General features: G+C 47.6%; 1 protein-coding gene across 1 annotated transcript in view; it reads left to right on the plus strand.

Annotated features, from left to right (window-relative positions):
- Positions 1-7,403, plus strand: part of LOC119937121 (collagen alpha-1(I) chain-like) — a 163,464-nt gene extending 156,061 nt beyond the window's left edge. Inside the window, 1 exon segment of the mRNA XM_038756791.1 lies at positions 3,862-7,403. Within this exon segment, the coding sequence (XP_038612719.1) occupies positions 3,862-7,252 (3,391 nt within the window). The 3' untranslated portion in view covers positions 7,253-7,403.
- Positions 7,404-15,256: the final 7,853 nt, after the last annotated feature.

Raw genomic sequence — 15,256 nt, forward strand, 5'->3', positions numbered from 1 at the left:
ACTGTGTGCAGAGTAGTCTGTGAGCCCGTTGTTGGGTCAGGATTGTCTCTATCTGTTACCGAATTATACTTTCCAAGCGCTCAGTACAGTGCTTTGCACACAGTAAGCTCTCAATAAATACATTTGAATGAATGAATGAGTGAATACTAAGTGCTTAGAAAGTACAATTCAGCAACAGATAGATACAGTCCAAGTGGCTCAGTGGAAAGAGCACGGGCTTTGGAGTCAGTGGTTATCGGTTCAAATCCCGGCTCCGCCAGTTGTCAGCTGTTTGACTTAGGGCTAGTCACTTAACTTCTCTGGGCCTCAGTTACCTCATCTATAAAATGGGGATTGACTGTGAGCCCCCTGTGGGACAACCTGATCACCTTGTAACCTCCCCAGTGCTTAGAACAGTGCTTTGCACATAGTAAATGCTTAATAAATGCCATTATTATTATTATTATTATTATTATTATTATTATTATTGTTATTATTACCCAACAATGGGCTCTGGTGACCTCTCTGCTTTCATTGTCTCACCTCTCTTGATCACACTTCTTTGAAAAAACGTTTTTTGTAAAGTGCTTACTATGTGCCAGGAACATATTAAGTGCTGGCATAGATACCAGCTAGTCAGATTGGATAAAATCCATGTCCCTCATGGAGCTGTCGGTCTTAATCCCCATTTTCTAGATGAGGTAACTGAGGCACAGAGAAGTGAAGTGACTTGCCCAAAGTCACACAAAAGACATGTGCTGGAGCTGGGATTAGAATCCTGGTCTCTCTGACTCCCAGTCCTGTGCTCTAGCCTCTTAATAAATAATAATAATAATAATAATGGTATTTGTTAAGTGCTTACTATGTGCCAAGCAGGGTTATTCTAAGCACTATACAAGGTGATCAGGTTGTCCCATGTGGGGCTCACAGTCTTAATCCCCATTTTATAGATGAGGGAACTGAGGGACAGAGAAGTGAAGTGGCTCGCCCAAGGTCACACAGCTGACAAGTGGCGGAGCCGGGATTAGAACCCACGACCTTTGACTCCCAAGCCCGGGCTCCTGCCACTTGGCTATGCTGCTTCTCACTCTGCTGTCCCATATCTTTTTTCTAAAAATTGTTTTGCGTGTGTTCCCTCTCCTTAAAATCCTCTGATGGTTGCCCTTTCCTCTCCGCATCAAGAAGTAGTTTCTGCCAATTGTCTCCAAGGTGTTCAAAAGAGATTTTTTTTATGCTACTCATTCTGACTCTTCTCCTGCTACACTCCTTTAACACTCACCTCCTTACTGTGCCTCATTCTCTTCCCTCTCACCATTGACTCCTCGTTCACCCCGTCTCCCGCCTGAAACTCCCTCTATTTTCACATCCCTATTAAGATTGCATCTCCACCAGGAAGTCATCCCTGACTAACCTCATTTCCCCACTCTCTTTCCCCTTGTCCTGCTTTGCTTATGCATTTGAGACCATTCATTCCCCATAAATGCTTTGATTTGCACATAATAATAACGATGATATTTGTTAAGTGCTTACTATGTGCGAAGCGCTGTTCTAAGCCCTGGGGGGATACAAGGTGATCAGATTGTCCCACGTGGGGCTCACAGTCTTAATCCCCATTTTACAGATGAGGTAACTGAGGTAACATCATCCCCACCCCCAAAGCACTTACGTACAATCAATGGTATTTATTGAGCACTTACTATCTGCAATAATAATAACAGTAATGGTATTTATTAAGCGCTTAATGTGTGCAAAGCACTGTTCTAAGCACTGGGGGGATACAAAGTGATCATGTTGTCCCACATGGGGCTCACAGTGGTAACTGAGGCACAGAAAAGTGAAGTGACTTGCCCAAAGTCACACAGCTGACAATTGGCAGAGCTGGGATTTGAACCCGTGACCTCTGACTCCAAAGCCCGGGCTCTTTACACTGAGCCATGCTGCTTCTCTATAGTAAATATATATATAGTTTACTATATATATATTTACTTTATATATATATATTTACTTTACCAAGTGCTTCTTAGCAAGTAGCTCAGTGGAAAGAGCCCGGGCTTTGGAGTCAGAGGTCATGGGTTCGAATCCCGACTCCGCCACACGTCTGCTGTGTGACATTGGTCAAGTCACTTAACTTCTCTGAGCCTCAGTTACCTCATCTGGAAAATGGGAATTAAGACTGTGAGCCCCACGTGAGACAACCTGATCACCTTGTATCCCCCCAGCGCTTAGAACAGTGTTTGGCACATAGTAAGTGCTTAACAAATGACATTATTATTATTATTGTTATTATTATTATTATTATTATTATTACAATATAGCAGAGTTAGACACACTCCCTGCCCACAGCAAGCTTACAGCTTAGAGAGGGAGACAGACATTAATACAATGTATAATGTATATTTTAAAATATGTACGTTAAGTCCCGCGGGGTTGAGGATGGGGCGAATATCAAATGCCCAGAGGTCAGAGATCCAAGTGCAAAGACGGCAAAGAAGGGAGAGCAAGCCTGTGGATAGAGGGCTTAAATGGGTAAGACCTCTTGGAAAACACGTTACCTTGATCATGTTTTACGGTTGGGAGAGTGGTAGTTTGGAATATATGGAGGGGTAGGGGGTCCCAGATTAGGAGGAAGGTGTAGGAAAGAGACCGGTGGTGAGATAAAGGAGATCAAATGACCAAACTCGCGCTAGAGGAGTGGAGTGTGTGGGCTGGGATGGGGTAGGAGAACAGTGAGATGAAGTTGGAGGGAGCAAGATGATTGAGAATTTTAAAGCCGAAGATAAGGACTAAGCATCCTTATACTCAGTTGTTTCCAACTACGATTAAGGAGAGATTAAACGAAACACAGAGACAACAAAAACATGAATAAAAACCAGTCCACCCCCTTATAGGAAAGTCTGATATTAAGTCTGAGCTTAATTGGGCCACTTAAGCATGGGTAATAATGATAATAATAATAATAATGGAATTTGTTAAACACTTACTATGTGCTGAGCATTCATTCATTCATTCAATTGTATTTTTTGAGCGCTTACTGTGTGCAGAGCACTGTACTAAGTACTTGGGAAGTACAAGTTGGCAACATATAGAGATGGTCCCTACCCAACAACAGGCTCACAGTCTAGAAGGGGGAGACAGACAACAAAACAAAACATGTGGAAGGGTGTCAAGTCATCAGAATAAATAGAAGTGAAGTCCTAGGCACTAGGGTAGATACAAGATTAACAGGTTGTCCCAGGTCTTAATCCCTATTTTCCAGATGAGGGAACTGAGGCACAGGGAAGTGAAGTGACTCACCCAAAGTCACACAGCTGACAAGTGGCGGAGCCAGAATTTGAACCCACGACCTCTGACCCCCAAGCCCTTTCCATTGAGCCACGCTGCCTGTAATCAATCAATCATATTTATTGAGCGCTTACTGTGTGCAGAGCACTGTACTAAGTGCTTGGGAAGTACAAGTTGGCAACATATAGAGACAGTCCCTACCCAACAGTGGGTACCACTCTGATAAATCAGAGTCGCATGACGGGTGTGTGGTGCAGGCCCATTTCCTCCCCGTCCCCCCAGAAGGAAGAATTATGAAAAGTTTGACAGTTTTCTCTGAGAAAAGCTGGCAGCATGAAAAGTGTGAGCTTAGGCCAGCTTGAAAACAAGAAGTGAAAATTGCCTCTAAAGAAGGTCAGAGTTGTAACACAGAGGAGAAGTAGAAACTGGAAAGAAGGAAATTCTGTCGAACAAAAGTCTGAGGGCGTGAGATCAGACATAATTGCTGGGAAGGAGCAGCAAGGGAGGACCAGAGTTGAAACACCCACCCTGGGCCGGGAAAGGAGAGAGAAAGAAACATGGAGGAAGCCAGAAGAGATTAATTTCCCAATTGTATTTCAGATTCAAACCAGGAGCAGAGAGAACTGGGGCAGCGGCGATGTTGACCAAGCCCAGGAAGAAAGCAAGGAAGCCAAATGGAGATTATCAGCACTTATCACGACACTCTTATGAAGCAGAACCTCACACCGGGAGCACTGGTGATAAGGGGCCCCAGAGCCTGGAAGAACAGATGATTTCAGGCGCGAGGGGAAAGGGTGCAAGAGTGGAGAAGCATAGCTCAGATGGGGAGCCTACCTTGAATAATTCCCAGGGAAATCCCACGGGGATATCAGAACCATTTCTAACTCCCAGCCTCCCAAGCCCACAGCATTCTGGGAGATCCAGGCCTCAGGGATACCAAAGGGAGTCCTCACAGCCCAGTGAATTGTCTGATGGGGTTAGGAGGAGCAGGGAGGAATTAGTATATCCCAGCCCACAAAGGATCTCTCCTGACAGTATCCACCAAAAGAGTCCCTTGGAGTCACAGTGGTCCCCAAAGACAAACCCAATCCAAGGACCTCATGGGCCACACCCCATAGGTCCCTTTACACAGAAGGAGACCTTGGACCAAAATTGGATCAAGGGACAGAGGTCTGGGACCTTTGACCCCCCACCAGTCAAACCAGGAAACAGAAACAGGACGATGGGGCAAGATGCAGACGGCCACACATTGGGCCAGTACCACCCCGGGGACCTTTTACAATCTGTCTCCACCAAGAGCGCAGCTGATAGGGGGCCTGAAAGCCAGGAAGAACAGAGGCCAATCTCAAGGGCAGAGGGTGCAGGAATTGAGAAGTGTAGCCCAGATGGGGACCAGCCCATGGATGAAGCAGAACCTCACACTGGGAGCACTGGTGATCAGGGACCCAAGAGCCAGGAAGAACGGATGATGCCAGGAGCGAGGGGAGAGGGTACAGGAATACAGAAGTATAGCCCTGATGGGGAGCCTCCCTTGAATAATTCCCAGGAAAATCCCACAGAGATGTCAGAGTGTTTTCTAACTTTCAACCACCAAAGCTCACAGCATTCTGGAGGATCTAGACCTCAGGGATACCACAGGGAGTCCTCACAACCCACTGCATTCTCTGGTCGAGGAGGGAGGAGTGGGGAGGAACTAGGACATCCCAGCCCCCCAGGGATCCGCCCTGACAGTATCCACCCAAAGGATCCCTCGGAGTCACAGTGGTCCCCCAAAACAAACCCAGTACAAGGACCTGATGGGCCACAGCAAATAGGTCCCTTTGCACAGAAGGAGAGCTTGGAACCAATATGGATCAAGGGACAGAGGTTTGACTCCTACTCAGAACCCCCCCAGGGAACCTGTGGCCTCCCACCAGTCAGTCTAGGAAACAGAAGCAGGATCACAGGGAAAGATGCAGAAGGCCACCCGATAGGCCAGTACCTCTCCAGGGACCCTGTACAGTTTGTCTTCCCCAAGAGAGCTGCTGATGGGGGACCTGAGAGCCAGGAAGAACGGCTGATGCCAGGCATAGAGGTAGAGGGTGCAGGAATGGAGAAGCATAGCCCAGACTGGGAGCCTCCCTCGAATAATTCCCAGGGAAATCCCAATGGGATGTCAGAACCTCTTCGAACTCCCAGCCTCCCAAGCCCACAGCATTCTGGGAGATCCAGGCCTCAGGGATACCACAGGGAGTCCTCACAGCCCAATGAATTCTCTGATGGGGTCAGGAGGAGCAGGGAGGAATTATTAAGATATCGCAGTCCACAAGGGATCTCTCCTGACAGTATCCACCAAAAGAGTCCCTTGGAGTCACAGTGGTCCCCAAAGACAAACCCAATCCAAGGACCTCATGGGCCACACCCCATAGGTCCCTTTACACAGAAGGAGACCTTGGACCAAAATTGGATCAAGGGACAGAGGTCTGGGACCTTTGACCCCCCACCAGTCAATCCAGGAAACAGAAACAAGATAATGGGGCAAGAAACAGAAGGCCACCCAATGGGCCAGTACCACCCCGGGGACCTTTTACAATCTGTCTCCACCAAGAGAGCAGCTGATAGGGGGCCTGGAGGCCAGGAAGAACAGGGGCCAATCTCAAGGGCAGAGGGTGCAGGAATTGAGAAGTGTAGCCCAGATGGGGACCAGCCCATGGATGAAGCAGAACCTCACATCCGGAGCACTGGTGATCAGGGGCCAGGCAGCCAGGAAGAACAGATGATGCCAGGCACAAGGGGAAAGGGTGCAGGAATGGAGAAGCCTAGCCCAGAAGGGGAGCCTCCCTTGAATAATTCCCAGGGAAATCCCACAGAGATGTCAGAGTGTTTTCCAACTCTCAACCACCAAAGCTCACAGCATTCTGGAGGATCTAGACCTCAGGGATACCTCAGGGAGTCCTCACAGCCCACTGAATTTTCTGGTCGAGGAGGGAGGAGCGGGGAGGAACTAGGACATCCCAGCCCCCCAAGGATCCGCCCTGACAGTATCCACCCAAAGGATCCCTCGGAGTCACAGTGGTCGCCAAAAACAAACCCAGTACAAGGACCTGATGGGCCACAGCAAACAGGTCCCGTGGCACAGAAGGAGAGCTTGGAAGAACTGATATCGTTCAAGGGACAGAGGTTTGGCACCTACTCAGAACCCCCCCAGGGAACCTGTAGCCTCCCACCAGTCAGTCTTGGAAACAGAAACACGATGACGGGGCAAGATGCAGAAGGCTACCCGATGGGCCAGTACCCCTCCAGGGACCCTGTACAGTTTGTCTTCCCCAAGAGTGCTGCTGATAGGGGACCTGAGAGCCAGGAAGAACGGCTGATGCCAGACATAAAGGTAGAGGGGGCAGGAATGGAGAAGCGTAGCCCAGACTGGGAGCCTTCCTCGAATAATTCCCAGGGAAATCCCAATGGGATGTCAGAACCTCTTCGAACTCCCAGCCTCCCAAGCCCACAGCATTTTGGGAGATCCAGGCCTCAGGGATACCAAAGGGAGTCCTCATGACCCACTGAATTCTCTGATGGGGTAAGGAGGAGAAAGGAGGAATTAGGATATCCCAACCCCCAAAGGATCTCCCCTAACAGTATCCACCAAAAGAGCCCCTTGGAGTCACAGTGGTCCCCAAAGACAAACCCAATCCAAGGACCTGATGGGCCATACCCCAAAGGTCCCTTTACACAAAAGGAGAGATTGGAACAGAATTGGATCAAGGGACAGGGGGTTGGGACCTTTGGCTCCCCACCAGTAAATCCAGGAAACAGAAACAGGACGATGGGGCAAGATGCAGAAGGCCACCCCATGGGTCAGTACCGCCCCAGAGACCTTTTACAATCTGGCTCCACCAAGAGCACAGCTGATAGGGGGTCTGAAAGCCAGGAAGAACAGAGGCCAATCTCAAGGGCAGAGGGTGCAGGAATGCTGAAGCATAGCCCAGGCGGGGACCTTCACAAGGATGAGTAAGGCACCTTCGTGAGTAGCTCTCTGATAAGTGGCTACCTTTTATTCCGGGGAGTGTTGGGAAAGGGAACTCAAGATTTAAAGAAAAACGAGAAGCAGCGTGGCCTCGGGTTTAGAGCTTTGGCATGGGAGTCAGAAGGACCTGAGGGGGTTTTTTTTGGCACTTGTTAAGCACTTAATATGTGCCAAGCACTATTCTAAGCGCTGGGTTCTAATGCTGGTTCTGCCACTCGTCTGCTATGTGACCTTGGGCAACTCGAGAAGCAGCATAGCTTCGAGAAGAGCACAGACTTGGGAATCAGAGAATGTGGGTTCTAATCCTTGCTCCACCACTTGTCTGCTGTGTGACCTTGGGCAAGTCACTTGACTTTTCTGCGCCTCAGTTCCCCCATCTGTAAAATGGGGATTAAGACTGTGAGCCCCATGTGGGACGACCCGATTACCTTCTATCTACCAGTGCTTAGAACAGTGCTTGGCAAGTAGTACGCGCTTAACGATACCATTATTATTATTATTAATTCACTTCTCTGTGCCTCTGTTCCCTCTTCGGTAAAATGTGGATTGAGTCTGTGAGCCCCTAATGGGACATGGGCTGAGTCTAAGCTGATTAGCTTTTATCTAACCCAGCACTTAGTATAATGCATGGCACAAAGTAAGCATTTAATAAATACCATTTAAAAAAAAAAACGCTCCCCACAAAACAGGTGCAGTACCAGGACTGCAGAGTGATGGGTTGAATAAGGAGAAAATTGTGTGGACTTAGGATCACTCAAGGAACACAGACGAAGGGAGAGTTTAGATGTTGTGTTACAGCCCTTAAGACAGAACCATGGCTAGAAATAGTCTTTATCTGTTACATAAGTAGGGCTGTATATCTTCCTTTCCAGAAATTTGGGGGCACTAACTGGGGGGCCCTATTGAGGAATAAAAAGCAATCCCTGTCCAGAGTCACTTCTGTAAATGCTTGGAGTTCCTAGCTCTCAGGCCCAGGGAGGGATCAGGAGGGAGAAAGTGGACGAAACCAGGCCACAGAAATGGGGCACGGCACAAGTGGAAGCACTGACTGAACACCTTATCCATTTTTCCAACTTCCACACCCACCTTTGATCTGGCCCTGCAAAACGGCTCCTTCCTCTCTGTCACGCTCTCCACCTTCTGCGTAGCCTGCTGGAAAGAGCACGGGCTTGGGATTCAGAGGACCTGGGTTCTAATCCTGCTTTACCAAATTTTTGCTGAACAACCTTGGGCAAGTCACTTCACTTCTCTGTGACTCAGTTCTCCTGTTCTCCCTCCTACTTAGACTGCAGGACATGGGGGACAGGGACTGTACCCAACCTACTTGTCATCTCACCCAGCGTTTAGAATAGCATTTGACACATAGGAAGTGCTGAACGCACACCATGAGGGAAACAAAAAAGTCACATCTATTTTTTTCTTCATCTGTTTTACTGTACGGATCCTGGTATATGTGTGTTCTTGTGTGAATAAACATATGTGTGTATTTGTGTGGTCAGATTTCTGCGGCAATGGACAAGCACATGCATGGGAAGCAGCATGGCATAATAATAATGATAATAATAATAATAATAATAATAATAGCATTTGTTAAGCGCTTACTATGTGTAAAGCACTGTTCTAAGCACTGGGGGGTTTACAAGGTGATCAGGTTGTCCCGTACGGGCGTGGGAGTCAGAACGATTTGGTTTCTAATCCCAGCTCTGCCACTTGTCTGCTGTGTGATCTTGGGCAAGTTACGCCACTTCTCTGATGATGATAATGATGACGGCATTTTAGGGCTTACTATAATAATAATAATAATAATAATAATGTCATTTATTAAGCGCTTACTATGTGCAAAGCACTGTTCTAAGCACTGGGGAGGATACAAGGTCATCAGGTTGTCCCACATGGGGCTCACAGTCTTAATCCCTATTTTACAGATGAGGGAACTGAGGCACAAAAAAGTGAAGTGACTTGCCCAAAGTCACACAGCTGACAAGTGGCGGAGCCGGGATTTGAGCCCATAACCTCTGACTTCCAAGCCCCTGCTCTGTGCCTCAGTTACCTCATCTGTAAAATGGGGATGAAGACTGTGAGCCCTATGTGGGACGTGGACTGTATCAGCACTTCGTACCTAGTGTTTAACAAACACCACACAAACAGAATGTGATAATGTGTATGGCTGCCGGGTTTGATTCTGGATTTTTGCCAGGGCTGGGAGAGGCACAGGCCCAAGGGCAAGCCCAGTTGGACTCCCTGCCCCTGGATAGACACGCCCTGGCTCAGCCCAGGCTCCTGTCCCGGTCTCTTGGGCAATTCCAGGCCTTCCCGGAGCCGGAAAACCTGCCGTCCTAGCTCGCACCACCCTGCCTCCCCCTAAACACCAGTGGACCTGTAGTAATAATAATGATGGTATTTGTTAAGTGCTTACCATGTGTAGAGCACTGCTCTAAGCGCTGAGGGGATACGAGGTGATCAGGTTGTCCCACATGGGGCTCACAGTCTTAATCCCCATGTTACAGATGAGGTAACTGAGGCACAGAGAAGTTGACTCTTGCCCAAGGTCACACAGTAGCGGAGTTGGGATTCGAACCCATGACTTCTGACTCCCAAGCCCGTGCTCTTTCCACTGAGCCACACTGCTTCTCTAAAATCATCAATCATCATCAATCGTATTTATTGAGCGCTTACTATGTGCAGAGCACTGTACTAAGTGCTTGGGAAGTACAAATTGGCAACATATAGAGACAGTCCCTACCCAACAGTGGGCTCACAGTCTAAAAGGGGGAGACAGAGAACAAAACCAAACATACTAACAAAATAAAATAAATAGAATAGATATGTACAAATAAAATAGAGTAAAAAATATGTACAAACATATATACATATACACAGGTGCTGTGGGGAAGGGAAGGAGGTAAGATGGGGGGGATGGAGAGGGGGACGAGGGGGAGAGGAAGGAAGGGGCTCAGTGTGGGAAGGCCTCCTGGAGGAGGTGAGCTCTCAGCAGGGCCTTGAAGGGAGGAAGAGAGCTAGCTTGGCGGATGGGCGGAGGGAGGGCATTCCAGGCCCGGGGGATGACGTGGGCCGGGGGTCGACGGCGGGACAGGCGAGAATGAGGCACGGTGAGGAGATTAGCGGTGGCAGAGGAGCGGAGGGTGCGGGCTGGGCTGGAGAAGGAGAGAAGGGAGGTGAGGTAGGAGGGGGCGAGGGGAGGGACAGCCTGGAAGCCCAGGGTGAGGAGTTTCTGCCTGATGCGCAGATTGATTGGTAGCCACTGGAGATTTCTGAGGAGGGGAGTAATATGCCCAGAGCGTTTCTGGACATAGATAATCCAATAATAATAATAATAATAATAATAATAATAATAATAATAATAATAATAATAATGATAATAATAATAAATAATAATGATGGCATTTGTTAAGTGCTTACTATGTGCGAAGCACTGTTCTAAGCACTGGGGAGGATTTAAAGTGATCAGGTTGTCCCACGTGGGACTCACAGTCTTAATCCCCATTTTCCAGATGAGGTAACTGAGGCACAGAGAAGTTGTGACTTGTCCAAAGTCACCCAGCTGGGATTCGAACCCATGACCTCTGACTCCCAAGCCCATGCTCTTTCCACTGAGCCACACTGACCCCTCAGTAAGCCCTCAGTGGCTCAGTGGAAAGAGCCCGGGCTTAGGAGTCAGAGGTCAGGGGTTCAAATCCCAGCTCCACCAACTGTCAGCTGTGTGACTTTGGGCAAGTCACTTCACTTCTCTGTGCCTCAGTTACCTCATCTCGAAAATGGGGATTAAGACTGTGAGACCCCCCGTGGGACAACCAGATCACCTTGTAACCTCCTCAGCACTTAGAACAGTGCTTTGCACATAGTAAGTGCTTAATAAATGCCATCATTATTATTCCCCCTCCTCCCCCTCTTCATCCCCCCGCCTTACCTCCTTCCCCTCCCCACAGCACCTGCATATATGTATATGTTTGTACGTATTTATTACTCTATTTTATTTGTACATATTTATTCTATTTATTTTATTTTGCTAATGTGCTTTGTTTTGTTCTCTGTCTCCCCCTTCTAGACTGTGAGCCCACTGTTGGGTAGGGACCGTCTCTATATGTTGCCAACTTGTACTTCCCAAGCGCTTAGTACAGTGCTCTGCACACAGTAAGCGCTCAATAAATACGATTGAATGAATGAATGAAACTCCAAATCGGTATCATCCTGTCCTGTAACACATGGACACGGTCTGAGGTGATTGGTTTCACTTTAAAATGTTTTTGGAGGTAACGAGTAAACTTTTCATTTTTTATATCTGTCATGCTTTCAAACTAACGGGCAACATACTGGAGCTTAAAATAAGGGAACAAGTATGAATGGTCAAATAACAGAACAGGCAGGATTGGGGCTGCCAGATGTGATAGCGGGAGAAGATTCTCCACTTTCAGCTCACAGTGTCATTAGAGTTGATTAAGTTTTCTGTTCACCTGATAAGGAAGCCAACCATCGGACACGCCAACAAGATAAAATATGATGAAACACGGATGACTCTGGCAAGCGTTTCAGTCAAACATCCAATTTAGTCCAAACTGCGCTATTCAATTCGCTTCATGACTTTTGTGGTTGGTTATGTCTAAGGGAAGCTGCATAGGACAAAAATAAATAAAATCCAGCATTGAGAATAATGATACAGACCTTTCTGGTGGGTTCCTATGTCCCCGTGTCTCACCATCCCTGGAATTTGTGGGAATGAAGAAGCTGAGGTGTCAGGGACAGGTAGAAGTTGTGAGGGGAATACACCGAGGGCAAGCTTGGATGCGGGCAGGGATCGAGTCTGTTTATTGCTCTATTGTACACTCACAAGCGCTTAGTACAGTGCTTTCCACACAGTGAGCACTCAATAAATACGACTGAATGAATGAACGGGAGGATGGTGGACCAAAGTGGGGATTCAGAGGAGGATGATCTCAAGACAGGGGTCCTGTGGGGAGAAGAACACCACCATACACTGGGGTTTGCTTTCTATGATGGGACACAGCATGTCGCAGAGAAGTGTTCATTTTGAGAGGGCTCTTTAAAGCGTAGGGTAAGCCGATGGGAGTGGGGGTGGGTTCTGGTGTAAAATAGGTACCGAGGATGCAATCCACAGGACAGCGACTCAGGAAGAGGGGATGGTCTGATTTTAGAGCCCTTCTGTCTGCGGACGCATGCGTTTCTCCATCTGGGAGACAGATGTACTAGGAAAGCACCCTGGTTGGGGTTTCGTGATGAAGGCATGATCCGGGGGATGGGACAATAGGGGCTTTTTCAATTTTTTTTTTTACTTTTCTCCCCTTCCTTTCTACACCTCTGCATAAAGCCACTCTCCTGTGGAATCTCATGGAAGTTATCTCATTTCCTTAGTTTTCAAAATCTGAGCCTGGCAGAATCGGCCCACCACAGCCCATTCCACCGATTTGGTCTGAACCACTTATCCAAAGGGGCAGTTTTATTCATTCATTCAATCGTATTTATTGAGCGCTTACTGCATGCAGAGCACTGTACTAAGCGCTTGGGAAGTACAAGTTGGCAACATATAGAGACGGTCCCTACCCAACAGCGGGCTCACAGTCTAGAAGGGGGAGACAGACAACAAAACATATTAACAAAATAAAATAGAATAGTAAATGTGTGCAAGTAAAATATTGTGAGGTGAGGTGGGAGGGGGAAGGTGGTTAAGTGCTTTAAAACCAATGGTGAGTTTTTGTTTGATGCATAGGTGGATGGGAAATCAATCAATCAATCAATCACTCGCATTTATTGAGAGCTTACTGTGTGCAGAGCACTGTACTAAGCGTTGGGAAGTACAAGTTGGCAACATACAGAGACAGTCCCTACCCAACAGTGGGCTCACTGGAGTTTCTTGAGGAGTGGAGAAACATGGTCTGAAAATTTTTGAAGAAAAATGATTTGGGCAGCAGAATGGAGTATGGGCTGGAGTGGAAAGAGACAGGACCCAGGGAGTCAGCAAGGAGGCTGATACAACAATCAAGGCAGGATAAGAAAAGTGCTTGCATTAAACGTGGTAGCAGTTTGGATGGAGAGGAAGGGTTGGATTTTGGCGATGTGAAGGCGGACCTGACAGGATTTAGTGATGGCTTGAATATGTGGGTGGAACTAGAGAGAGGAGTCAAAGATAATGCTAAGGCCAAGGGCTTGTGAGACAGGAAGGATGGGGGTGTCATCAACAGTGATGGGAAAGTGAGCAGGAGGTGCAGAATCAAATCACTGGTTTCTATTGAGCGCTTACTGCGTGCTGAGCAGAAATTTCCAACAAATGCAGCTTCCTTCCCTTAGGGGTTGGCAAGGAAATGTGACAACGAGGAGCGTTCCGTGTGAAAACAGGGCCGGTTGTACGAGGTGCATTCTGGCACCAAATGAGGATCTTCTCCATAAATAATGGAAATTCTGTTTTTGTTCACAGCCCTTAGACTAGTCACGTAATCTGTCATGCCTCTAGACTGTAAGCTCCTAGAAGGCAGGCCAATATGTCTACCAACTCTGTTGTACTGAACTCCCCCCAAACGCTTAATACGATGCTCTGCACACAGTAAGCGCTCAAATACATCTAGCACTATTTCAATTTGTTCTGACTTGACACCTGTCCACGTGTTTTGTTTCGTTGTCTGTCTCCCCCTTCTAGACTGTGAGCCCGTTGTTGGGTAGGGACCGTCTCTAGATGTTGCCAACTTGGACTTCCCAAGCGCTTAGTACAGTGTTCTGCACACAGTAAGTGCTCAATAAATATGATTGAATGAATGAATGAAATACCTTTAATTAATCGTAATTGGTCTGGGCTAGGCCATGGGGATGCGGAGAGTTTGGAACTCCCCGTATTCCACAGCTTGGATCCAGGTTAATTTGGGAATTTTTGCCAGAGACACAAAGATAGACGACGTTGTGAGGGGAGAAGGATGGTAATTATGATAATACTAACTCTGGTATTTGTTAGACGCTTATTATGTACTGGACACCGTACGCAGCGTTGTGGTGGATACAAGCAAATCGGATTGGACACAGTCCTGCTTCTTTAGAGAGCTAAATGGTGATGATGATGATGGGATTTGATAAGCGCTTATTGTGTGTCAAGCACTGTTCTGCCTGACAACGGTTACAGAAGGATAGAGAAGCAGCGTGGTTCAGTGGAAAGAGCCCGGGCTTTGAGGTCAGAGGTCATGGGTTCAAATCCCGGCTCCGCCAATTGTCAGCTGTGTGACTTTGGGCAAGTCACTTCACTTCTCTGTGCTTCAGTTCCCTCATCTGGAAAATGGGGATTATGACTGTGAGCTCCCCGTGGGACAACCTGATCACCTTGTAACCTCCCCGTGCTTAGAACAGTGCTTTGCACATAGTAAGCGCTTACTAAACACCATTATTATTATTATTGTTACAGCAGTGGCTGAAATGAGGAAACCAACAGCCCATAGATCTCTTCCCCTACTAGGGCTATTTGGCCATAGAGGCAGAGAGCCAGGAAGGTTGCCAACGCTAGTTATAGGGGTACAAAATGATGCCTTGAGAGTACTGTGTAGTGGACACAGCACGGTCCCGGGAGTCAAAAGGTCATGGGTTCAAATCCCGCTTCACCATTTGTCTGCTGTGTGACCTTGGCCAAATCGCTTCACTTCACTGGGCCTCTTTTACCTCATCTGTAAAATGGGGATTGAGACTGCAATTGGGACAGGGGCTGTGTCCAACCTGATTACTTTGTATTCACCCCAGCGCTTAGTACAGTGTCTGGCACGTTATAAGCGCTTAACAAATACTACAATTATTATTAGTTAATGCTCATCTAGAAAGGCCCATCTCTGACCGCCCCCCTCGATCGGCTTTCTATTCTAATCTTTCTCTGGCCTCTTCAAACCCTTCGTTTTTGAGGTATTCAGACCCACTTCCCCAAGGACCCCATTTGCCCGTGAGTTGGGTGGGAGCGATGAATGCCCATCCACCCTGGCACCCTGCTTGGAA

Source organism: Tachyglossus aculeatus, chromosome 1 (assembly GCF_015852505.1).
Source record: "Tachyglossus aculeatus isolate mTacAcu1 chromosome 1, mTacAcu1.pri, whole genome shotgun sequence".
Taxonomy (NCBI): domain Eukaryota; kingdom Metazoa; phylum Chordata; class Mammalia; order Monotremata; family Tachyglossidae; genus Tachyglossus; species Tachyglossus aculeatus.